Source organism: Paramormyrops kingsleyae, chromosome 1 (genome assembly GCF_048594095.1).
Source record: "Paramormyrops kingsleyae isolate MSU_618 chromosome 1, PKINGS_0.4, whole genome shotgun sequence".
Classification (NCBI taxonomy): Eukaryota; Metazoa; Chordata; class Actinopteri; order Osteoglossiformes; family Mormyridae; genus Paramormyrops; species Paramormyrops kingsleyae.
The window spans coordinates 75,205,818-75,227,815 of NC_132797.1; the positions used below are offsets into that span (position 1 = coordinate 75,205,818).

General features: G+C 48.7%; 1 protein-coding gene across 1 annotated transcript in view; it reads left to right on the top strand.

The window, feature by feature from the left end:
- The window catches only part of oca2 (oculocutaneous albinism II), a 59,844-nt gene that overhangs the window by 34,190 nt on the left and 3,656 nt on the right, over positions 1–21,998 (top strand). The window contains exons 15-23 of the mRNA XM_072699380.1: positions 2,075–2,207; positions 5,471–5,618; positions 6,529–6,586; positions 7,345–7,453; positions 12,065–12,192; positions 12,771–12,834; positions 13,578–13,678; positions 14,776–14,869; positions 16,446–16,539. Of these exons, the coding sequence (XP_072555481.1) occupies positions 2,075–2,207; positions 5,471–5,618; positions 6,529–6,586; positions 7,345–7,453; positions 12,065–12,192; positions 12,771–12,834; positions 13,578–13,678; positions 14,776–14,869; positions 16,446–16,539 (929 nt within the window). The remainder of the gene's footprint in view (positions 1–2,074; positions 2,208–5,470; positions 5,619–6,528; positions 6,587–7,344; positions 7,454–12,064; positions 12,193–12,770; positions 12,835–13,577; positions 13,679–14,775; positions 14,870–16,445; positions 16,540–21,998) is intronic.

Sequence of the window (21,998 nt, forward strand, 5' to 3'; positions counted from 1 at the left end):
GATTCTAGAGTATAATATCAATATTTAGGCTGTTATTCACAAGTGTTTTGTAGCCCTGGTTCCTTGACTACCATGCTCTCTGCTGTCCCATAGGCTTAAGACACTACTGAACGCTTGGGCTGCTCCACTGTCTGCCGCAGTGTTGGTTAGCAGAGCATTAATTCGCTGTTCAGTGTTGGCTAAATGTGCCTAAACGTGGCCGATCACTTAGGCTAATAGGTACTGGTTTAATCAGAGGTTTTGACCTTTAGTGCTCATCCCGCCTGACTGGGCTCCGTCTTTTTTTGTTTTCCAACGTCCTGCAGACGTTATGTCTCGTCAACCCCACCCTCCCCACCTGCCCACTGGCCAGAGGTAGAAAGTTCAGGTTCAGAAAGTACAAATCCAGACCAGAATTCTGTTTCAACCAACCGGTTGAGTATAAAGAGTCACAGTCGCAGAGTACATAAATGGCTGGTTGGAACAAACTCTTGGTCTGGATTATTCTTTCTGAACCTGAACTTTCCACCTCTGCTGCTAGCCCTTGTTGCCGAACTCCCTCCTTGTCTTACATTACAGTAGGTGGTTTGTGTCGATCCCTCCTTTTGTCTGCGCCAACGTGAGGATTGGGTTGTGGTCCGTGCAGGCCAATGGGGCCTTTTGTTGTCTACTTGGGATCTTCTTTCGTTTTTTTTGTGCTGTTTGGGCTGCCTTCCTACTGAATGGACACCACACTGAGCTGCTGCAAGCTCTTCGGAGAATGAAGGCACGCTGTGTTCCCGCCAAACTCGAGCTGTGTGTGGCCGAATCATAATGAGGAGGCAATTACTATCATCCTTCTCTTCCTTTTATTGAACCTTCAGCATTCCTCACATAATTTCCCAGAAATAAAAATCTGACTATTAGCGTACAAAACCTCCTGTTACTGCACATAGCAATTTACTGCCATCAATCAGAAATAAGGCTTTAATAGTGATTATTGGGATAATCATTCTGGGAAATACACATATTTTCTTATTTTCTTTAGGTACCACATTCTCTCCTTCCTCTCACGCTGGGATTTTGTTGTGGGGGCGGTTTCCCATTGATCCTCCAGCAGGGCCTTGCCTTGGGATTTCGGATGCTGTATCATAGCAACGAGTATTTCCTCACAAACATCCCACGGTGAAAATGTGTGAACATGATGGGGATTGGATGCGGATGCAACAGGGATGGCACTCATTATGTGACTATGAATGGTGGTGACTGACACCCCTGTTTGAGCCTCAGTGGCGGTAACTGACACCCCTGTGCGAGTCTCAGCGGCGGTGACTGACACCCCTGTTTGAGCCTCAGTGGCGGTAACTGACACCCCTGTGCGAGTCTCAGTGGCGGTAACTGACACCCCTGTGCGAGTCTCAGCGGCGGTGACTGACACCCCTGTTTGAGCCTCAGTGGCGGTAACTGACACCCCTGTGCGAGTCTCAGTGGCGGTAACTGACACCCCTGTGCGAGTCTCAGTGGCGGTAACTGACACCCCTGTGCGAGTCTCAGTGGCGGTGACTGACGCCCCTGTGCGAGTCTCAGCGGCGGTGACTGACACCCCTGTTTGAGCCTCGGCGGTGGTGACTGACACCCCTGTGCGAGTCTCAGTGGTGGTGACTGACGCCCCTGTGCGAGTCTCAGTGGCGGTGACTGACGCCCCTGTGCGAGTCTCAGTGGCGGTGACTGACGCCCCTGTGCGAGTCTCAGTGGCGGTGACTGACGCCCCTGTGCGAGTCTCAGTGGCGGTGACTGACACCCGTGTTTGAGCCTCGGCGGCGGTGACTGACACCCCTGTTTGAGTCTCAGTGGCGGTAACTGACACCCCTGTTTGAGCCTCGGCGGTGGTGACTGACACCCCTGTTTGAGCCTCAGTGGCGGTAACTGACACCCCTGTGCGAGTCTGTGGTGGTGACTGACGCCCCTGTGCGAGTCTCAGTGGCGGTAACTGACACCCCTGTGCGAGTCTGTGGTGGTGACTGACGCCCCTGTGCGAGTCTCAGTGGCGGTAACTGACACCCCTGTGCGAGTCTCAGTGGCGGTGACTGACGCCCCTGTGCATTTCTACCTGCAGGGTATTGACTTTGCTGCCTTTACGGGCTACATGTTCCTGGGGATCTGCCTTGTGCTTCTGACATCATTTCCTTTCCTGCGTCTGCTGTACTGGAACAAGAAACTGTACAACCGGGAACCAATGGAGATTGTGGGTGAGTTGTAACACGGCACTGTCCCGACAAACCATCTTTCCTCAAAAACTGCATATATTTTCTTACTTTTGTAATAAAAGTCCACTGGAAACCTGTTTTTCCACTATTTCTGGGTTTTAGGCCCTCCTGCCTGAAACATCACCACTGTTGGGTTGGCTTATTTTTTGGTTGTATTTTACGTTTCGCGTTCACAGCACGGGTTCATTATCATATTTGACTTGGCATTCATTTTGCCTCCGCTAAGATCAGCCATCCTCTCTTACATTGACCTAGATCTTTAAGGAGCACTTAGAATTTTAACCAGATGCTTTACTGATATAATTAAGACAATGACTGAGGTGATTTTACCAGTCAGCAGAGCTTGAACTTTTTTTGGGGGGGAAAAATAGTTGGCTGCCTTTTGTCCTGTAAAACTGTATATCTATGAATTATTGTTTTTTCTGTGGTGATTGGCTGTGGGCGGAGACAGCCTCACTGCCACCAGTCCATGAGTGCCACTTGTGCAATTGTGTCAAACTCAAGGCCTGCAGCCTTAATGCGGCCTGCTTCTGCATTTCCTGCGGCTTACGTGAACTTATGAAGTACTGTATACCGATTGAGGTTCTTATCTGGCCTGAATACACAATTAAAATTAACCAAGTTAATTTTAGAAAATGGACTCATTGAATTGAAAAATGCCGAATTATAATTTCAAAAGTAAAAAAACCCCCCACTGTTCTTAGGTTTTCCACATGGGGGGGGCACTACAGTGTCACAGGAATATTATATTGGGTGCCACCATTAGACTCGCCGTGCTGAAAGACACAGCAGCTTGTGAGGGCAACAGAGAACAAACCAGACAAATGAACTGCTGGCAGAATGTTTTTAGAAGCATCTGAGGGGCTGGTGGTGCAGCAGTGAGGGTTGGCTGGCATGAAGAATGCGCTCTGCTGGTATGTGTGTGAGGATGCGCTGGCTGACAGCAGCAGGAATCGCATGCTCCAACACGCCCCAGGAAATCTGACGAGAAATGCGGTTGCAGACAGGATTTCGGATCTCTCCTACTTTTCCTGCTTGTCTTATCCATCACGACTTGGTGAAAAGCCGCGTGGTTATCATCTGCATGAGCTGCGCTGGACGGCAGCTTCAGGTCTCAGGCGGGTCGGGTTCGGTTTACTGGTGCTGCCACAGTTTAATAGTGCGTTTTACTGGTAATCATATTTTGATAAGCACCATCAATCTTCCGTAATTGTGAGGATAGCTGACCCCTATTTCGAAATTGAAGCGGACACCCCCACCCCTCCCTGCAGTTAAAAACGATCAACTGATTAGAATTTTGTTCTCTGTCCTAAAGTTAAAGGTGTTGTTTTATTAGCTTACTACACATAGATTGAGCCACTTGAGATTGGATTGGATTGGATTGTGTCCAACATGACCCGTTAAATAAAATGAATTTGACACCCTTGATGTAATGAGTTCAATGGAGGGCTCATGCAGGCCGGGCTTTAGAAAACAGCCCCACGTAAGACCTTCATAACAACCTTTATTACACCTACAGTATACAAATGGTCTGCAGTGCTGCCAAAAACCCAATTAACTCCTCAATCCATCCCACTGGGGCTGTAGTTGGCACCACACACACGTCTTTAAATAGAAAATGACCCACAAAATGTTCTTCCCTTTAAATTGGGATGAAGCCCTTTTGGAGAATGCCTTAAGGACGCTCTGTGTCAGGGTAGCGGCTAAGTAGCTGGATTTGCGGATTAGCCTGACGGTCTGTGACACAGTTTCAGGTTAAAGCACGCGAAGGGCCTCTTGGGTCGAGCCCCTTATCTAGGGGGTGGCCAGAGGCTTGGAGCGTTGGGTCTGATGGCAGGGGCGAGCGGGATGTGCTCCCAGGAGGTGTGCAAGCTGTCGGAGTGATGGACTGCAAGGGAACCTCAAAAGGAGGACGCAGAATTTGACCACTAGGTTTACTGGTGGCATTAATGGGATGCTGACCTGCTGCAGGCTCTGTCTCAGTGTCCCTGCATGACACGTGTGGATTTGACACTATAGCGAGTCGTTTTCTGTTGCTGGTGTTTGAATACAAGTACAACGAGGCTTATAGTACCTACTAAAGTTGTTTGATCTTTCAGGATGTCCCAAATTTACATTTGCTGTTCATATGCGATCACTGTATCTTCATTACTTCTGCCGTTCACCAGATGTGTTATGAGCCTAAAGCCCCAAAAGAATCCAAATAAGAATTGAATAATTTGTTTGGGCCAGATGTTTTAACAACCATAATGCTGTCAGTTTGAGAACCGATGTCTTAAGCGCCGGATGTCTTAAGCGCCGGATGTCTTCAGCGCCGGATGTCTTAATATCCTAGCAGCTCCCTCCGTTCCCCCTTTGCTCACAGTGGACGGTCCTGCAGACTGCTAATCTCTCCCTGAGGCCTTGCTGCTTCAGTGACCGCGAGACATTTGCCGGTCCCACATGGATGTTCTTCCTCTGAGTGTAATTGCCTCATCTGCCTTCTTTGGCCATTTTTCGCTGCCTTTGACTGGACCGGATGCTTGACTGATTTGCTCAGCTGGTTTGAGCAGCCGGAAGGATGGTGACATGAGTAAGTGCGTCTCTTTGAACTGCAGAGGCAGCCACTGCGGCCCCATGGCATTGTCCTAATCCACCTGTGTGCCAGAAGACTACCTCAACCCCCCTAGTTTTGACTGGACTGCAATTAAATGGCTCTTGGATGGGTGTGGGAGTGTTTTACCACAGTGGTGATGCCATGTTCAGTGAGCTGCATGCTAACACCTGTACTTCCAAAGACCAAGGCTCACAAATCATTCTCCTGTTGATTGAGCTGCACCCCTAGTTGATGCAGTGTCAACAGGAAGGGCTGCCAGGAATCCCAGTCACCAGTTAGTCAGGAATCCCAGTCACCAGTTAGTCAGGAATCCCAGTCACCAGTTAGTCAGGAATCCCAGCCACCAGTTAGTCAGGAATCCCAGTCACCAGTTAGTCAGGAATCCCAGTCACCATTTACATCCTAGTATCTCTTGATGACAGGTCATGGACACAAGGTCTGGGTAAAAATTGACTCTTTGGTTGACCATTTTAAGAAACATCCTTTTAAAGCCTGTTTCCATTATGGTGAAATTCGATTTGGACTTCAATCATTGACTTTATCAGCCTTATATAATGAAGCATTAATTGTCATTGCTGAACTACATGGAGCTACCAAGGTTTGTGTTTGCTGATGTCCTTCCTGCCCTCTTCCTGGTCATCCCTCGCAGAGCTGAAGCACGAGATTCTGGTGTGGAAGCAGACGGCGCAGCGCATCAACCCGGCAAGCCGCGAGGAGACGGCCGTCAAGTGCCTGCTGATGCACAAGGTTCACAACCTGGAAAGTGTCTTGCGGAACAAGCTGAAGACATTCCAACGGTGACTGGCCTTTCATTAACCATCTTTGCTGAACAAGATGCTTTAACCTGAGATATCAAATGGTCTGTGTGGTTAATGTCTTCATTCTTGGCCTGACCCAGGATTCAGGTTATTTACCCTGATGCAGCAGGCAAAGCTTCTGCTCAACTTCAGGTCTTTAACCGCTGCGCCAATTAATGAGACCAATTAACACATCCCTGTGTTTTTTTGGTAATGGGATCGTTGACCTCCAATATTTCCAAGCATGAACACATTTGAGTAAAGTGATGGAACATGGGCCATATGTTTTAGCAATACTGTACATCCCTGTCCAATATATGAGCATCTGGTTAATGAGGACTCTATGAGCAAGTGCAATTTAAGTTCCATTTATGAGGGTTCTACTCGGCCTTTGAGACACGCCTTGCAAGCAAAAATGTGATCATTTATCACACTTAGGTGTAAAAATCGGTCAAATTATACTTTTTAAAATTAACAGTACTTTAGATCCGAATTCTTGAGAATTTTCATCACAGGCCTTTTCATGGAGCTATGGAGTGGAGACTTTCAAGCTCAAGAGAAAGGGGTAGCAAAAAGTCCTCAGTAAGACTTTCTATGAATGCTGTGTCTATAAGAATCTATGAATGCACTCATAACACATCATAATGCATTCATAAAGCATTATAAACATGGCTATAAATATTTAGAAAAGATCATAACACATTATAGCCATGTTTATTATGCATTATGAATGCTTTATGAAGCTCTCATCTATAATGCACTATAGATACTTTCATAATACCGTACAAAACATAATTCATTCTTATACCAACCATTAAAATGCATTATGAAGGTATATAATGCATTATGCATGACGGCCTCAAGGATTGTGTTAGCAAGTCCGCTAACTGCTCTTTGCTGTCATTAACAGGGAAATCTCACAAGAAGACAAAAACTGGGAGAACAACATCCAGGAACTGCAGAAGAAAGTAAGCATGTGCGGCATGTGATGCTGTAATCCAACAGCGGTGCGATGAGGCGTGTGCCATCCTAGCGGGGGCCGTGCCCAGGATCAAAGGCGGCGTCGCACATTAGCAACATAGCATTAACACTCTGATTCTCCCCACGCTTGATAGCTCATCCAGTCTCTCACTGTTGCTGTGTAATAGGTTCCTCTGGGACAGCAAGCCCCAGAGATAAAAGGACATAGGAAAGAGAGTAGATGGAGACTGGAGAGGCTGTGAATTATACTGTTTAGGTGTGCGGTACATCTGAGCGGGCCTTCGAATCCGACCCCAGCTCTCTGCTTGGCCTTGGTGTAGAATTCCTCTCGCTCTGCCCACTTCCCTACATCACCTCAGCGTAGAAGTGTGTGCCTGTGTCTGAAACGTCCCCCCTTTGAGCCCCCCATAATCAGATCGCTGCTGGGCCCCTTGAACAAAGCCTTTAACCAGCGAAAACCGCTTGAGGGTCGCTGGATAAATGGCCTGACCCAAAGCTTCACTTTCCTGTAAGAATTTCTATGTGCTCGTAGAAATGGCAAATAAAGTAGAATCACTGTCCACATACCATGCCCTCCATACTGTGTCCAAAGTGGATGGGCAGAAATATGGATGCCAACGGTCCCCTTATTTTTGGAATTCATAGATGTTCTCTACCTTTTTTCAGGCCCCCTGCATTTTTAAAACAGCACAGTGTATAGCCTGCAGAACAGAGCCTTAATCCAGTTTGAATTGCTTTTTTACAGCACAGAATAACAGACAAGGTCCTGCTGGTGAAGTGTGTCTCCGTCCTGGCCGTCGTCATCTGTGTGTTCTTTCTCAATTCTTTCATCCCCAGCATACACCTCGATCTCGGTGAGTTGAACAGCCGTTCAGGTCGCGCAGATGGCAGTGATGGATTTAGAGCTCCTGCTTTTCATGGAAAGACGTTAGAGAGCTCAGGCTCGTTTTGTGTGGTGGGACGTCTTTCTCCAGCACTCAAAGTAATGACCGAAATACAATTAGAGGTTAGCACATGTGGAAAATTGTGTTCATTAGGACATAATGTTATTTTCTTACCTGGCAGGATATTCTTGAAAAGCAATAATCAAAGAGCTTTATGTTTGCATCCCAAGACTGTTGAACACCTCCAGGTGCCCCCAAATCTTGAACAACGCCCCAGTTCCGTGAAGGGGGTGGGCAAATACATTTATTGTTTGTCGGCAGTCAGCAATGCAGGGTGGGTTCTGCCCAATTAAGTTTTGGGTTAAATTTGTAAACATGAATTCATAAGTTTGTCGCCGCCGGTGGCGAAAGCTGTGAGCCCACAAACATGTTTGTTTTTGCCCGTGTGCAGCTGAGGTCAGCAGCCCAACGTGACGTAATAGTAAACATCATTAGGGTTCATTCTTGCTCGCAGTGAATCTCGAAATCATATGCATTTAGGTCCTAATTATAGTTATTAAGAGGCTTTCCTGCAGAGGCAAAGTCCTGCGTAATGTCGGTGCTATATTTCATGTACTTGCCCTTACAGCTAGTTTTATGTCGCTCGGGTTTCTGACAGCTGCGTGCCGAGGTAATGGTAATGGTAATGGTAATGGTAATTAGGCATTCAGACAGCTGGATTGTGGAAGTGCTGAGTCGGGACGCCCCCTGTTGGCCTCTTTTAGGCAGCGACAAGCTCTTCACCCCGATGGCTGCTCCGGCTGCTCCGGCTGCCTCCTTATTCCCGACCTTGTGTTTGTGCTCTGCCATCCCGCTGGCCACTGCCGAATGATCGCTTTATTGCCTCCAATGGAATTGCAGCTCTTTGCTCTTCCCTTCCTCCTGTGTCTGCCCAAACTGGGGCGGGGGAGAGTCGGGCAGATCTGAGCATTAAATGTTGGTTAAAGACTGGTCCTTTGGTCAGATCCTTACATTGACTGCATCCTGAAATGTATGTATGCGTCGAATTGAAATAAATTACAAAAATAACCTGTGATACCCAACATTTTTTATTAGAAACACCGAAGCATGCTGGGTAAAGGCTGCATATTTGGTGATCACGATGCAGCATTCATGCCAACCTTCAGGATGTCTGAAGTTCCTCCTGAGCTTGTTCAGGGCTTCCTGTCAGGTCTGAGGGCTACTCTGTTTAATGCCACAGGCGTCAGTATGACTGGAATGAAACCTCATTTTAAGCCTCCCAGCATGGTGTGGGAGGGGCGGGGGGTGGAGAGCTATGTCTGTTTTGCTCCCTTATTGACACGTCCAGGGTTTGTCACTCCTTGGGTCAGATGCAGAATCCATCCTTTATTAATCTCGATTTCAGCAACTGGCTTCTCTCATGGCCAGTGCCCTAGGAGAGAGTTTGACATTGGGGGGGGGGGGGGGGGTGGGACATAATGTAATAGTTAATTAATAGTCTATTGATTGGGGGGGATGAAAGAAGTCAAACTAAATATTAGGGGACATCCCCCCCCCCATAATGGTGATTATTGGTCCCCCTGGGCCACCATCCATTGACAGTGTAGCTATATAACCTGGTTAACCTTCTCAAGCGCCGCCTTGGGGAGGCATGTGACCCCTTGGTGAAGGACATGCACTTGGGAGCGGCGTTTCCTTGGGCCCGTGAGCATGAACAAACTTCCAGCTGTATGGATGTGTTGTGGGCAGAAGGGGCCCCGCATGGTGGTGGCCCCGCACGGTGGTGGCCCCGCACGGTGGTGGCCCCGCACGGTGGTGGCCCCGCACGGTAGTGGCCCCGCATGATGGTGGCTGCTGGGCAGCTCAGTGTAACAGACACGCTGCCGTCTCGGGCACGGTGCCTCCTTGCTGAGCCCTCAAATGTAAGCAGAAGGACGTCCCGGCTGTCTGAGCTGTCACCCCCACCTGAGAGGTGATCTGTGGGGCCCCGCGGGATCCCTTATCCATGACATTCACGTTAAGCTCTGCAAAAGCGGGACCAGGGGCGTTTCCTGCGCTTCTAAATAGACATCAGGAGCTTTTAAGCAACCATCAGCAAGACCGAGGCATTCACTGGAGCTGACAAATAGCACGTGATGAATAGACTGGATGCTGTACAGAAAACCGTCAGGTGCGCTATTCCTGAACGATTGATTCTGTTTCCCGGGTATTGGAAGCCCGGCGCCGTACATCATGGCGACTGCGGGGAGTCCCTGTAACCGTGATGGCTTTAGCTGTGAGCTAAAATCATGCTTAACAGCAGCGTTTCCTAACCCGGCCACGCTTTCACTTTAATTGTCGTGCTATATATGTCATTTATTGCTGTGACCGTATACCGCTTCCCTTCAGAGTTAAGGATCAGAGCATGAAATCAGAGCAAATTCACTGACTGTAGCACATTTTCTCTGAGCACTAAAGAAGGCAGAGAAACAGGGAACCCTCTGAGGACATAAATAATCAAGTGACGCGTATAACTTAGCTTCATATATTCACTACATTTTTTGCAGTACTGTTCACACAGCGTGTGATTTACCATGAAGACACCCACCAGCAGTCTAGCTGGCCCACTGATCTGTAATTACCCCCCCCCTCCATGTGTGTTCACCCCGCCCTCAGTTACCCAGCAGTCTTTAGGCCCCAGAACCTCCCCCCAGGTAAGTGCCTTGTGCTCTGCTGTGAAATCAGAAGTGCAGCCCCCATGCAGCAGGGCTGTTTCACTAGTTCACCGATGGTGAGCACACTGTCCTCATCCCTGCCAGATGACCCTTGGCCACATATTGCCCCGACCGTCCGCTGTGTGATGGCGCCCTCTTGTTACTTAACTTATGGGGACTTAGGCATGCCACCGATTACCTTTTATAAATTCCCTGCTCTTGTATAGATGCAGAAATATTTGATGCACACATTTTACAGATAATACCTCTGTTTGAGGCTAGGTGGGTTAATATTTAATAAATTAATATTAAATAAAAATGAATAATAAATTAATATTTAATAAGCACCGTAGGCCTCTTGGTAGCCGTGATATCCCGTCGTTTTCTGTGATTCAGTGGTCGTCTATCCTATTCGTTTTATGAAAATGTCAAATATTATTCAGATAACTAAATTGTTCTTCTTTTATTGTGAGAATATGGCCCTTTCATGTCACAGGAAGCTTTTCACTCACATCATGTTCATGAACCGCAGCTGCTTCTACAAGCTGGTGATAGATAGACATGCAGGGAGGTGCTCTGTGAGGATGCAATCCTGCATTTTCTCCTGTTGCCAAAAGACCCCCCGGTTCTGAATAAGCTCCCGTCTGTGTTTTAGTAATATCATCTTCTGGGGCATGAATTTGATTTGAGAATGATATTACGGAAATTCTACAATTGGTCAATTCTGGAACGCTGTCCAGAGACTCCTTGTTTCAGGTAGTGTCTCACACAGACACACATTTATTTCTGTGTAACACAGAGAGCGGGCTGAGAATGCACTCTGAGGGGCTCTCATCGCTGTGCCGGATCCTCCACTCCACCCTTAGTGGGTGTGATGGTGCCCTGGACGGGTGTGATGGTGCCCTGGACGGGCGTGATGGTGCCCTGGACGGGCGTGATGTTGCCCTGGACGGGCGTGATGGTGCCCTGGACGGGCGTGATGTTGCCCTGGACGGGCGTGATGTTGCCCTGGACGGGCGTGATGTTGCCCTGGACGGGCGTGATGTTGCCCTGGACGGGCGTGATGGTGCCCTGGACGGGCGTGATGGTGCCCTGGACGGGCGTGATGGTGCCCTGGACGGGCGTGATGGTGCCCTGGACGGGCGTGATGGTGCCCTGGATGGGCGTGATGGTGCCCTGGAGGGTGAGGCCTGCACGGGGCTAATTGCCTGTGCGTTGACAGTTTTCCCATTAACCATCTGCAGTTGTTTCCTGGTCCAGCTCTAATCCACAGATGTCTCAGCACTGGCCTGCCGGCTGTCTCCTCTCTGACTGCTTAATGACCTTGATTAAAAATGGCTAATGGTGGGGGGCAGAAAACGAGGAAATGAGCTGATTCATTCACAAAACACATCGCTGGTCATTTTCCCAAGTGATCTATTGTCCACCTTCTACTGTCTCAGTAATTTCCAAAATTCATTGATGAATCGTTGAACTCATTGATGAGATTTTATGCATGCAAGAGACTATTTAGATAAAATATTTTAAGCATAATATCTTATATAGTGTTATTCAGGAAGATGGAATAAATTAGAACATATGTTTAAATAGTTTGAAGGTACTGTCCTAATATTCCAGTTTAATAGGACAATTAAAATGGATCAGTCTATTGATAGCTGTGGCTTCTTTAGTTCTTTCTATTCTGGCAGTCCTCTGACTCTGCAGCAGGTGGCGCAGTGGTTAAGGTGCCATACCGGCACACAGTCACACCACCTGGGAAATGAGTTGTAATGATCATATTCAGCCTGAATGAAGGTTTGTGTGATTGGCTAATGCCTCGGTGGGCTACCATATGATTGGCTTGATGCTGGATGGGGTGTGATGTAATTGGCTTGTCCCCCACTCTCAGGCTGGATCGCCATTCTCGGGGCCTTGTGGCTGTTGGTTCTAGCAGATGTCCAGGACTTTGAGATCATCCTGCACAGGGTGGAGTGGGCCACACTGCTGTTCTTCGCCTCGCTCTTTGTTCTGATGGAGGTATGTCTGGGATGGACCCAGCTCCTGGGAGTTGGGCCTCACTGGAAAATACCATTATTCCAGGGAACAGCACCCACAGATATTAAAATCGCACAACTTAGGGGAAAACTAACATAATTGCTGTCATTTTCTGTATGAGACACACTAACTGAATACTTAGGGATCTGAAACCTGCTTTTCACTAAAAGAAGTTCATTTCCCTGGTTGAAAGAGGGTGTTTTATTGTTGAAATGTGTTACTGCATGACCTGTTTGTTTCAAAATCAGCAAAATAAAGTGAAAAGCACTCTTCGTATCTCAACCAGAAAAATGCTTTCTTAGAGCAACGCAGTCATTTAAATCTTTTAGTTTTGCTTTATTTTTTTGGTTACCGTCCCACCCCAAAAGAGCACAGATGCGAGCAGAGGCCCCCCGCCGGAGCGGTAAATGTGGGCAGAGAACGTCCACTTTTTTCGTTGCTGCGGAGCCCTGCGTTTGACGTCTTGTTTGTGCGCCTGTTCCCGGGGGACGACTCCTGACCCTCACCACTGGTTAGCGAACACAGGCTGATCCGTTGACACTTCTCTTTGTTTTCTGCAGGCTTTGGCTCAGCTCCAGCTGATCGACTACATTGGGGAGCAGACTGCTGCTTTAATAAAGGCATGTGACCCTTTTCATTGGCTGGTCCATCCAGTTTTACGGACCAGAGTCAGAAAACTTTTAGCATCTTGTCCATGCAATAATTGTCCTGTGCAATAATTAGTTTGAATTCAGGTCTTTAGACTGTCATAAGGAACTCCGTCGTCCATGTGGCCGTGATACGGGAGCCTGTCCCAGCTGCGGATGCTTAGGGTGGCATGTTGCGTCTTGCATGTTATCTGTCTGTAATATGGGGCTGTATTTTAACAAGTATAATGAGGTAATTAGTAACTAAACCTATGGTAATGTGGGGTATCTATGGAATCCTTTAGGTATTGATGGCTAGGGTTCCCTCTGGCTAGGGTTCTGTGCAAGACCTCCCCCCCAGGGGGCCAATTTAGCCCTAGGCATGGCCCACTGCCCATCCCCCCCAACCTTGCCGTCTCCCAGCGCGAATTACCACGGCAACCGGCAGGCACCACCTCTCTGGCGAGGATTCACATTCGGAGAGACAGAGCGGCCTGTGTCTCCGTCTCGGGGTGTTAATATTTTTGACAGGCTATGTGGGGATCCCCTCCCCCCAGGCACCTGAACAGACAGGGAAGACGACATTCATATCGGCTCCTGATGCCACAACAGGGGCCTTGTTCATGTCTGGTGGGGGGGTACTGTGCTGGAAGACAGGTCCTTGTATGAAAAAATGCTCAGTTTTCTGCCATGATTTTTGCCCCCCCCGTGCAAATTTCTGTCCTCCTCCCCCCCAGTCAGTGCCGGATGAGCAGCGCCTGGCCATTGCCATCATCCTGGTGATGTGGGTATCTGCTCTGGTGTCCTCGCTCATCGACAACATCCCCTTCACTGCCACCATGGTGAGCTCCCTTTGGCTGCGTGGCCCCTTTAAGCCCCCGCTGTCCCGTCCAAAAACCACGCTTGGGAAAAACATCTCTCGGTCCTTTGCATTTTTCATGTCTCCCACAGTTTTAGCCGCCATTAAAATTCATTAACGTGACAACAACAATAACAAGCTCGTGTTCCCTTTTCCCGAAAGTCTCCGGCACTCTCCGCTCCACGGCGCTTTTGCCCGGAGTGAGCACTTAAGCGTGCGATTCGCAGAGTTGCTACCTCGGTGTTGCCTTGACATGAATGTAATCTCCTGCGCCTTCCCCCTGCCTTAATTGAAAGGCTATTTTTCACCGAAAATAACTGGAGAATTAAGCGCAGTGCTTGGATTTGCCATTTTCTCCCTGTTCTAAGTGTGCAAACAAAAACACATTGAACTCTGCTTGAGTGTCAATATCAGTCACACTGCGGTTTAAGGCTTCTTAGATCGGTAAGAAAACATGTGCATGACGAGTGAATATCTTGCTATATCTAATCCCTTGTTTGCGTGTGACAGACACTTGATTTGAATGCATTGTTTACACGTGTTACAATGTGCAACCTCGTACTTCTGACAAATACATTAACAAGTAGACACATGATGAGCAGTAATGGGTCTTGACTTACAAACTGTTTTAATACTTGGTATATTTCGTGCAACATTAAAATGCCACAGAGAATTCTTTCAGAAATTTCTTTTGCCAATTTTCAGTAGCCCAGCAAGGATGTAAATCAATGTTTCCCAGCTGGTCTGCGGGGACCCAATACGGTCCCCACCCAGCTCCCTGCCAGACAGTCCACATTTTCGCTCCCTCCTGGGGGTGCAAAAACATGGACTGTCTGGGGGATCCCCATGGACCAGCCTGGGAAACGCTGATGTGCATAGCCATGGACCTCCGGGCCAGATGACGCATCACTGCTGTCTGCTGAGAGCTGGTGTATGTTTGGGTCGTTTGCTCTTTACATTTAATTCCCTCAGCGGTTATTGAAATTGGGCTGACAAGCCAATAATAGCCCGTGGTTATATTAGCATTTCCAGAGTGAATGGTTCCTAATGCTCTGTATCTCTGCATATGTTCGCCGACAGATTCCCGTTCTTATTAATCTGAGCCAAGACGCTGACGTAAATCTGCCCGTCAGGCCACTTATCTTTGCCCTTGCCATGGGAGCCTGCCTGGGAGGTCAGTAACACTCACAGCCAAGCAGCGTAAGAGACTGAACTTGCCAGTGTTTTTCATTTACTAACCTTCCTGCACATGTTGCAGTCCAGAGAGTGTTTTTAAATTTAACCTGCAGGTAAAGTACGGCAACAACATCCTGCTAGGTTCAGCTCTGCACTGACAACGTCACACCGGCGATCAATACAGAGCTGCTGGAGTCCAGCCGACCAGATCAAAACAGCGACTTCCTGTTTTTATGCAACACTTCCTGTTTGCAGACAGCAGTCTCAGCAGCCTTCCAGAGGGTTTTGCACAGACTCCTTAAGCCTGTGTCCGTTTCGAAAAACACTCAGGAAGTTACGCTGACCTGGCATTTCACTGACATACGTTAATGCATGCGTACCCCTTTGAGGTTCCATCAGACCCAAAATTTACACAACGCATAGGTTCAACCACCAACTCTGTTCTAGCATCCAAGCTTTAGCATCAGCTAACATGCAGGATTTCAGTTAACTAGCGACGCTGAAGTCGGTCATCCACCTTAAGAACACCTCTAAAGAAGAAACCAAAACTTAGAGAGATGCCTCTTTCTGCTGATGACACTCATGCAAATGCATGGCCTTCAGCGTCATGCTCTAGCATTAGTGCAGCTCCCACCCTCCTGAGGGAAACACACCCACCAGAATCAGGTCAAGCGCACAGAATCATGGGATACCTGTCGCTCAGGTAAAACACCAGGCCAGCGAGGGAGTGAGCGGGGGGAGGTGAGCTCCAGCTGGTCACTCGAGGTTTCCTGCAACACCTGTTGGCTGTAGTTGCCTTCAGGGTTCTCATCAGGCAACATGGCATATTAATTTATACACTAAGATGGTACTTGAGGGCCATCTATGGTCCTTTTTTGTATTTTAATTTGTAAATAAGCAGGATGCATGGCAAAATTTTTCAGGGTCAAAGCAACCTTTGCTGCTGGATGCTTATCGTTTTTAGACTATTTTATATTGGATTTCCAAGGATAGTTATGAAATGGAGGCGTGAACATTCGATGTCATTCATGGTATTGCAGGGTAGATGAGGCCCTCATCCATTTCAACAAGTGGATCACAATACACAGCCAGTCCTACGTTTATGGAAAGATTGGTTAGTATACGGTAATGTCAGCAGTGATCTGGCCAGTGGAATGAATGATTACCAATTCCATCCATCCATTTTCTGTAACTGCTTGTCCTATTCAGGGTCATGGGGGGTCTGGAGCCTATCGTGAAGGCTATGGGCGCAAGGCAGGGAACAGCCCAGGATGAGGCTCCAACCCGTCACAGGGCACAGGCCACTCACTCACACATGCACAGTTTGGTAACTCCAGTTAACCTCAGCATGTGTTTGGACTGTGAGGGGACACTGGGGCACCGGGAGGAAACCCCATAATTACACAGAACATGCAAACTCTACACGCACAGCCATGGAGGAGACTCGAACCCTGGTCCTAGAGGTGTGACACTACAGTGCTAAATACTGTGCTACTGTGCCACCCCAACCTTAACCCCTACCCAGCCCTAACCTTAACCATAAGCAACCAAAGCTAACAACATTTCTCTTGCAGGCAACGGGACACTAATTGGTGCGTCGGCCAACGTGGTGTGTGCCGGCATCGCCGAGCAGCACGGCTACGGCTTCTCCTTCATGGAGTTCTTCAGGTGAGTCCCACGCGGTCCTGGGGAAATCGTGTCGGCCATGTTGGTTCGCCGGTTTCAGGAAATGACTTCAGTCTGGCAAGTGGCTTTGATTATTAAACCGGCGCCTGATTTGTTTTACATGTGTGCGGTGTTGCTTTGAATCTCTTGTGGCTGTTGTGTTGTCCTGAGATGCACTTAATTTCAGTTTGTAGTAAGGTGGGCCAGCTGCTAGGACTCATAGACCCACACCTCACAGTTATTAACAAATGATGCTAATTAGAAACAAAGGAGTCGTGGGAGAACCTAAGCATGTTTCTCAGGCGGCGTGTGTAGCAGATGATCTTTGTGAGATTTGCCAGTGAGCTACCCATCCTCGCTCACCGATTGGTTCTGCCAGCCCATCTCCATGCTCGCTGGCCGTTTTGCTCAATGGTGCAGCCTTCTGGTCATCGCGGTGCCTCATGCCAACTGGAGAGGGCGGTTTGGAAAACCACCTCAGTGAATCACACCTGGGGGGGACCCAGCCCGAATACTTTCCAACCGAATCTCGAAGCACGTGCTGGAGATTCCCCCAGAGGGTGTCCGTCTCCTTCCCTGACCCCTTCAGGGCCCAGAGAATAAAACTAGGCAGCAGGTGCCTGCAATTTATTCCGCTGTCCCCAGACACACCGAGCGCAATCGCCGGTGAATGCGGCAGCTAGGCTGTCACTGCGAAGCTGAACCACGGGGATGCGAGCAGAAGACTCCTGACAGACAAATGAGGCCGTTCTACTTTTGGAACCTTCCGCTGACAGGATGCAAGTTAATTAAAACTCTTCCTAGATTTGTACCCAAGTTGTCTTCAGGCACCAGGGGAGACTCCTGACTTATGTATGATTTGGGGTTTCCAAATATTTATCCCTGCTGCCAGAGAACCTGAGACGTTGATACTTTAATTATGTCACTTGTCCTGCTCAGGAGATGGGATGGGCATCACACTTGTCATGACCAAGGTACCTCCGAAAGAATACATTTTTCATTGTCTTCATTTTAATATTTCAGGCTACTACAACTGTGTTTTGATTGGTTCTCCCATGTTGACGATGTCATAGATGCAGGTGTCGCAGAGGGACTCTACTGTTGGGTACTGGCCGTCCTCTTATTGGGACTGGGTTTGGTTAGGGCTGGAACTGTAGGATGTGTGAACCGCCTCATTTCTGTATGATTACGAACACTGGAACTTTATGGCGTTTGGCTCATATCTCAGTCCCCATGCTCCTCCTGGGGTCCCCGGTCTGCCCCCTGCTGGGTCTTCCTGTCAAATGCAAGTTCAAATTGGTGGAACATCTGGGAGGTCCTGGCTGGTCCTGCCAGCGGATTCGTCTCGCCTGGGCCTGGAGAAAGACACAGGAAAGTGGCAGATGGTGGTATAATTGCTCATTTATCATTGGATTCCCTCCCTCCCTGTTGCATGTTATTTGCAGTAGCATGCAGTTATCTAACCATGACTGACGGTCAATTTCATGTCTGTTGTAGAATCTTGGCGAGGGGGGGGGATCATTCGATAGACGGTCGCAGATGTCTGAACCCTCCATTAGCCTGCTGCTGTGTCGAAATACATTTGTTGTTTTTTTTTTTCCCCATCTCATCCCTTCAATGGTCACCTTAGAGACCAGGCCTGTCCCTTTCCTGAACTGTTACTCTTCTGTTGCTGTCTACAAGGCGATGTCTAGCAAATGAAATCCCGGCCTGCCGTAAATCCGCCCCCAGCTGGCTTTATGGGGTTACCATGGGGATTATGGGTGCACTGGTGTCTCTCACAAGTGCTTCATAATAAAATCCAAAAAAACAAATTGTGGCTCATAACAGTGTTTTTTTTTTGGGGGTGTGGGGTGGTGGGTGTTGTAATTCGAATGCCCTATAGCACCGAATGAAGATCCCACGACCGGGCTAATGACAGAGCCTCTCTCTCGCAAACACGTTGAATTAAACACGTTGAAAAATGCGGCGTGGTGCCGAACCGCAGCTCTCCCATTATCTGCTTTTGCTAGATTCGGCTCGAAAGCCAATTACCTTTAAACGGCATCCCTGCTCCGCCCTGAAAGGGATATGGGCGAAATTAATAGGCAGAAAGAAGTAGGGGTCACTGGCGGGAAACCGGGGGGGTCCCAGTGCGCTGCCGCTGCTGCCGGCGTGTGGTTCAGTACTTGTGAAATGTTGTCAAAGAAAGAATTCAACTAACCCTGTGCTTCTGGGCTTTGCGGCTGCCTCGCCTATTTGTCACTCCACGTTTCCGAACTGTAGCGTGATCCATTAACGGAGACGCGAGCTCACTAGCACCGGCCGTTCAGGCGTGCATCAGCGCTGGAGCCCCTGGTGTGTGCGTCTGTACCGAGCTTGATCTTCACAGAACCAGGGCTGCCTGCTGTCCTGTGGTTGTCAGAATTCTCCATGATGCACAAACCCCCTCCATCCTGTGGAGCAGCGTGCGGCTTGCGGGGACCCCCGCCTCCCAGCCCTCCCCTTTCATGGCTGTGTCGCTGCCATCCAAGCTTTGGGCCACGGCTGCCTGGTGTCTGCAATACCCTCCCCCACCCCGAGAAGACAGCAGGTGCATCCTCGAGGTTTGGCAGGGGGGCGTGGAATGAGATGTCCTTCAAAACAAAACCTCCCCGAAGCGCTTGAAGCACACACTTGTGATCCCTTTGTGGAAAAATATATAATTAATACGGACAATATGTGCTTTTCATGACTGTCCAGGAAGCTCATTGACATGCTGCCCTAAAGGATGGTGACCACACCTCTGAAATATCCGGGGCAGGGAGAAGATTGATGAGCGCAAAGTGGCCCCTGGCAAAGAGCAGAGTCAGCGGCCTGGTGGGGGGGTAAAACTGGGCAGAAGGTCGGGCAGCCACAAGGGGGCGCTGGCGAGGATGATCCATCAGTAGTTAAACGGCTGGAGTGAAGATAAATGGTTGTTGCCAAAGAGAGGCAGGTCAGGGCTCATTCCTCTGATTCTCTGCCATCTCTGTCGTCCCACCCTTGATTGGACGGCGTAGATAGGTGTGGGGGACCTGCCAGTCCATAGGCAGACACCCTTCCAGAAGCATCTGTCTACATGCAGAACGGAAATCATCTGAGACCTGGGTCTTCATGGGTAGGCAGGTTCCACAGCGCTTTAGCGGGGAGAGCTTTGCCCCCAGTCCCCGCTGGCTTGTTGCGCTGCATGCCTGTGACCAGCAGTGCTGTCGTGATCAGCAGCGGCATGCAAAGCTGTGACACTCCTGGCTGTGTCCCCAGGCCTTGGGGCCCTTGGCTCCCCGGCAGAGACTGGGGAGGGCACGCACTGATTAAGTATGAACACCCCCCTGCTCGTTCAGCGTTTGGACCGACCGTACTGGCACGTGTGACTCGGCAGTCGGACTAACCTGTGTCGGGTCTTCCTGCCAGTGATTATCACCCTTATAAAGGATGGAAATGTCCCAGTTTCCATCTATTTATAGTCTAGAGAATCAGTCTTACTGTGTGGACAGCAGACAGGGTAATACGTCCTGCCTTAATTAAAAGGGGCCCCAGATGAAGATCACCTGGCTGTGCCAGGGGAGTTGGACCCGAGCAAAAGGAAGATTCGGATCATGTGGACCGGCCCACGTCGCACGCAGGGGTGCAGGGGCTGTCGCACCCCACTGGTGAATAATATGTGGACCGGCCCATGTCGCACGCAGGGGTGCAGGGGCTGTCGCGCCCCACAGGTGAATAATATGTGGACCGGCCCACGTCGCACGCAGGGGTGCAGGGGCTGTCGCGCCCCACAGGTGAATAATACTGTATGTGGACCGGCCCACGTCGCACGCAGGGGTGCATTACCCTCTAGGTTTCTGTGGAAACCACAGGTGAGGGGAGGGAAAGGGTGATGTTTTAAATATGCTCCTTCTGTAGTGCACGTGGCCAAAGAAGAGCCACCACTGTATCCCATTCTGGTGAAGATGTAGGTCAGTCACAGTGCATTGTGGGATATTTTATGCTAGTTATGATTGCTTGTGCAGGGCAAACTTTTCAAATCCTCCGTCGTGACGCATAGTCAGGGTTAACCAAACGCAGCATGTCCGTAGCGGCCTGTTCCTGTGGGTGTCAGCTGACCAGCATGTGATTCATTTTCTAGGGTTTTTTAATTGTTTACTGTATTTGACAAACAGGACGTGCTTTGCTCTGGCTTAACTGCTGCTGGAGGTAACAGCTGAGCGAACAACCTTTTATTATGCAGATGTGCTAGAAAAGTTTCCACACAATGCTCATTATCTGATGTGATGATGTAATATACACATGACCCCCCCCCCCGCCCGTGCCCCCACGACACAGCCACCCAGACGCTTACCGCGCAGATCTCCTCCTGAAAGCGACGGTGCAGGGAGGCTTTGAGAAAGGTCATCGCTAAATGGATTTAAAAATGTAGATCGGATTCCGATAATCTTGCTTCGGGGAGCCGGTGTGCGATTTCACGAAGACCTGCTAAATCCGCCCATCTCTTGTGGAATGATGTGGAATGATTAGCTATTAACTGAAATTCTGTGTTACGTAGAGCCTTACTGCTCACCGGTGACTGAGGTGGGAATACCTTCTCCCTGATCGTGACACGTGTGGGGGGGTATTTCCAGGTTAATCTTCTTTTGATGATAAAGCTTTAACCTGAAATGGTTTTCACCCCGTTTATTTTATTTTAAGAAATGGTCACATCATCACATTACTAGGTATACTGTAATTGTGGAAAAGATATGGAAGTGACACAGAACTGCGTGTGATAGGCCGCCGTCTTTTCGGCCTTTGTCCCGTCCAGGGTGTACCCCAGCCCTGTGCCCCGTGATGGACTGGTGTCCCGTCCAGGCCCTTGACCCCTTTGTGACCCCAACCAGGATAAGCGGTTAATGAGAACCTGTCCGGTGGTCACGCAATGCCTCATTTCAAACTTTATTACTGGGCTTTCAATCCAGAACTCTTTGGATATGGTGAGATCTAAACTCACCATATCTCACCAGGTGAGAACCTCTGGCCCAAGTTATGGGATTAAACTCCCAGTTGTCTGGATCCCTGGCGACATCCCGCTGGTGCCCCGTATCATTCTTGCCGGTGAATGTGATGTTCTGTCGTTGCTCTTGCTGTTTAACTCGGTAATGTGTAAGAGGTGTACACGCTTGAGGGAAAAAAAGGATGTGAATACTGTGCACTTAGAAAAGTCCACTTTTTCTGAAAACACCTTTTTGATGTGCTAAAAAAGGTTATATACTTAACTACAACTTAATTGTGTCTATATTACATTTAAATATCACTGAAAGACTTCTAAAAATGCACTTATGTGTCACTTAAGTAGGACAGAAGTATGTTATTGATCTTACAAAATGCATTTCTAACAAATGTGTTCCGAGCGTACTTTAAAATAGTCTTTTTCTAAAAGCAACGCTTGAGTACTTCAGTATACTAAAAGACTTAAATAGTATGTTAATATA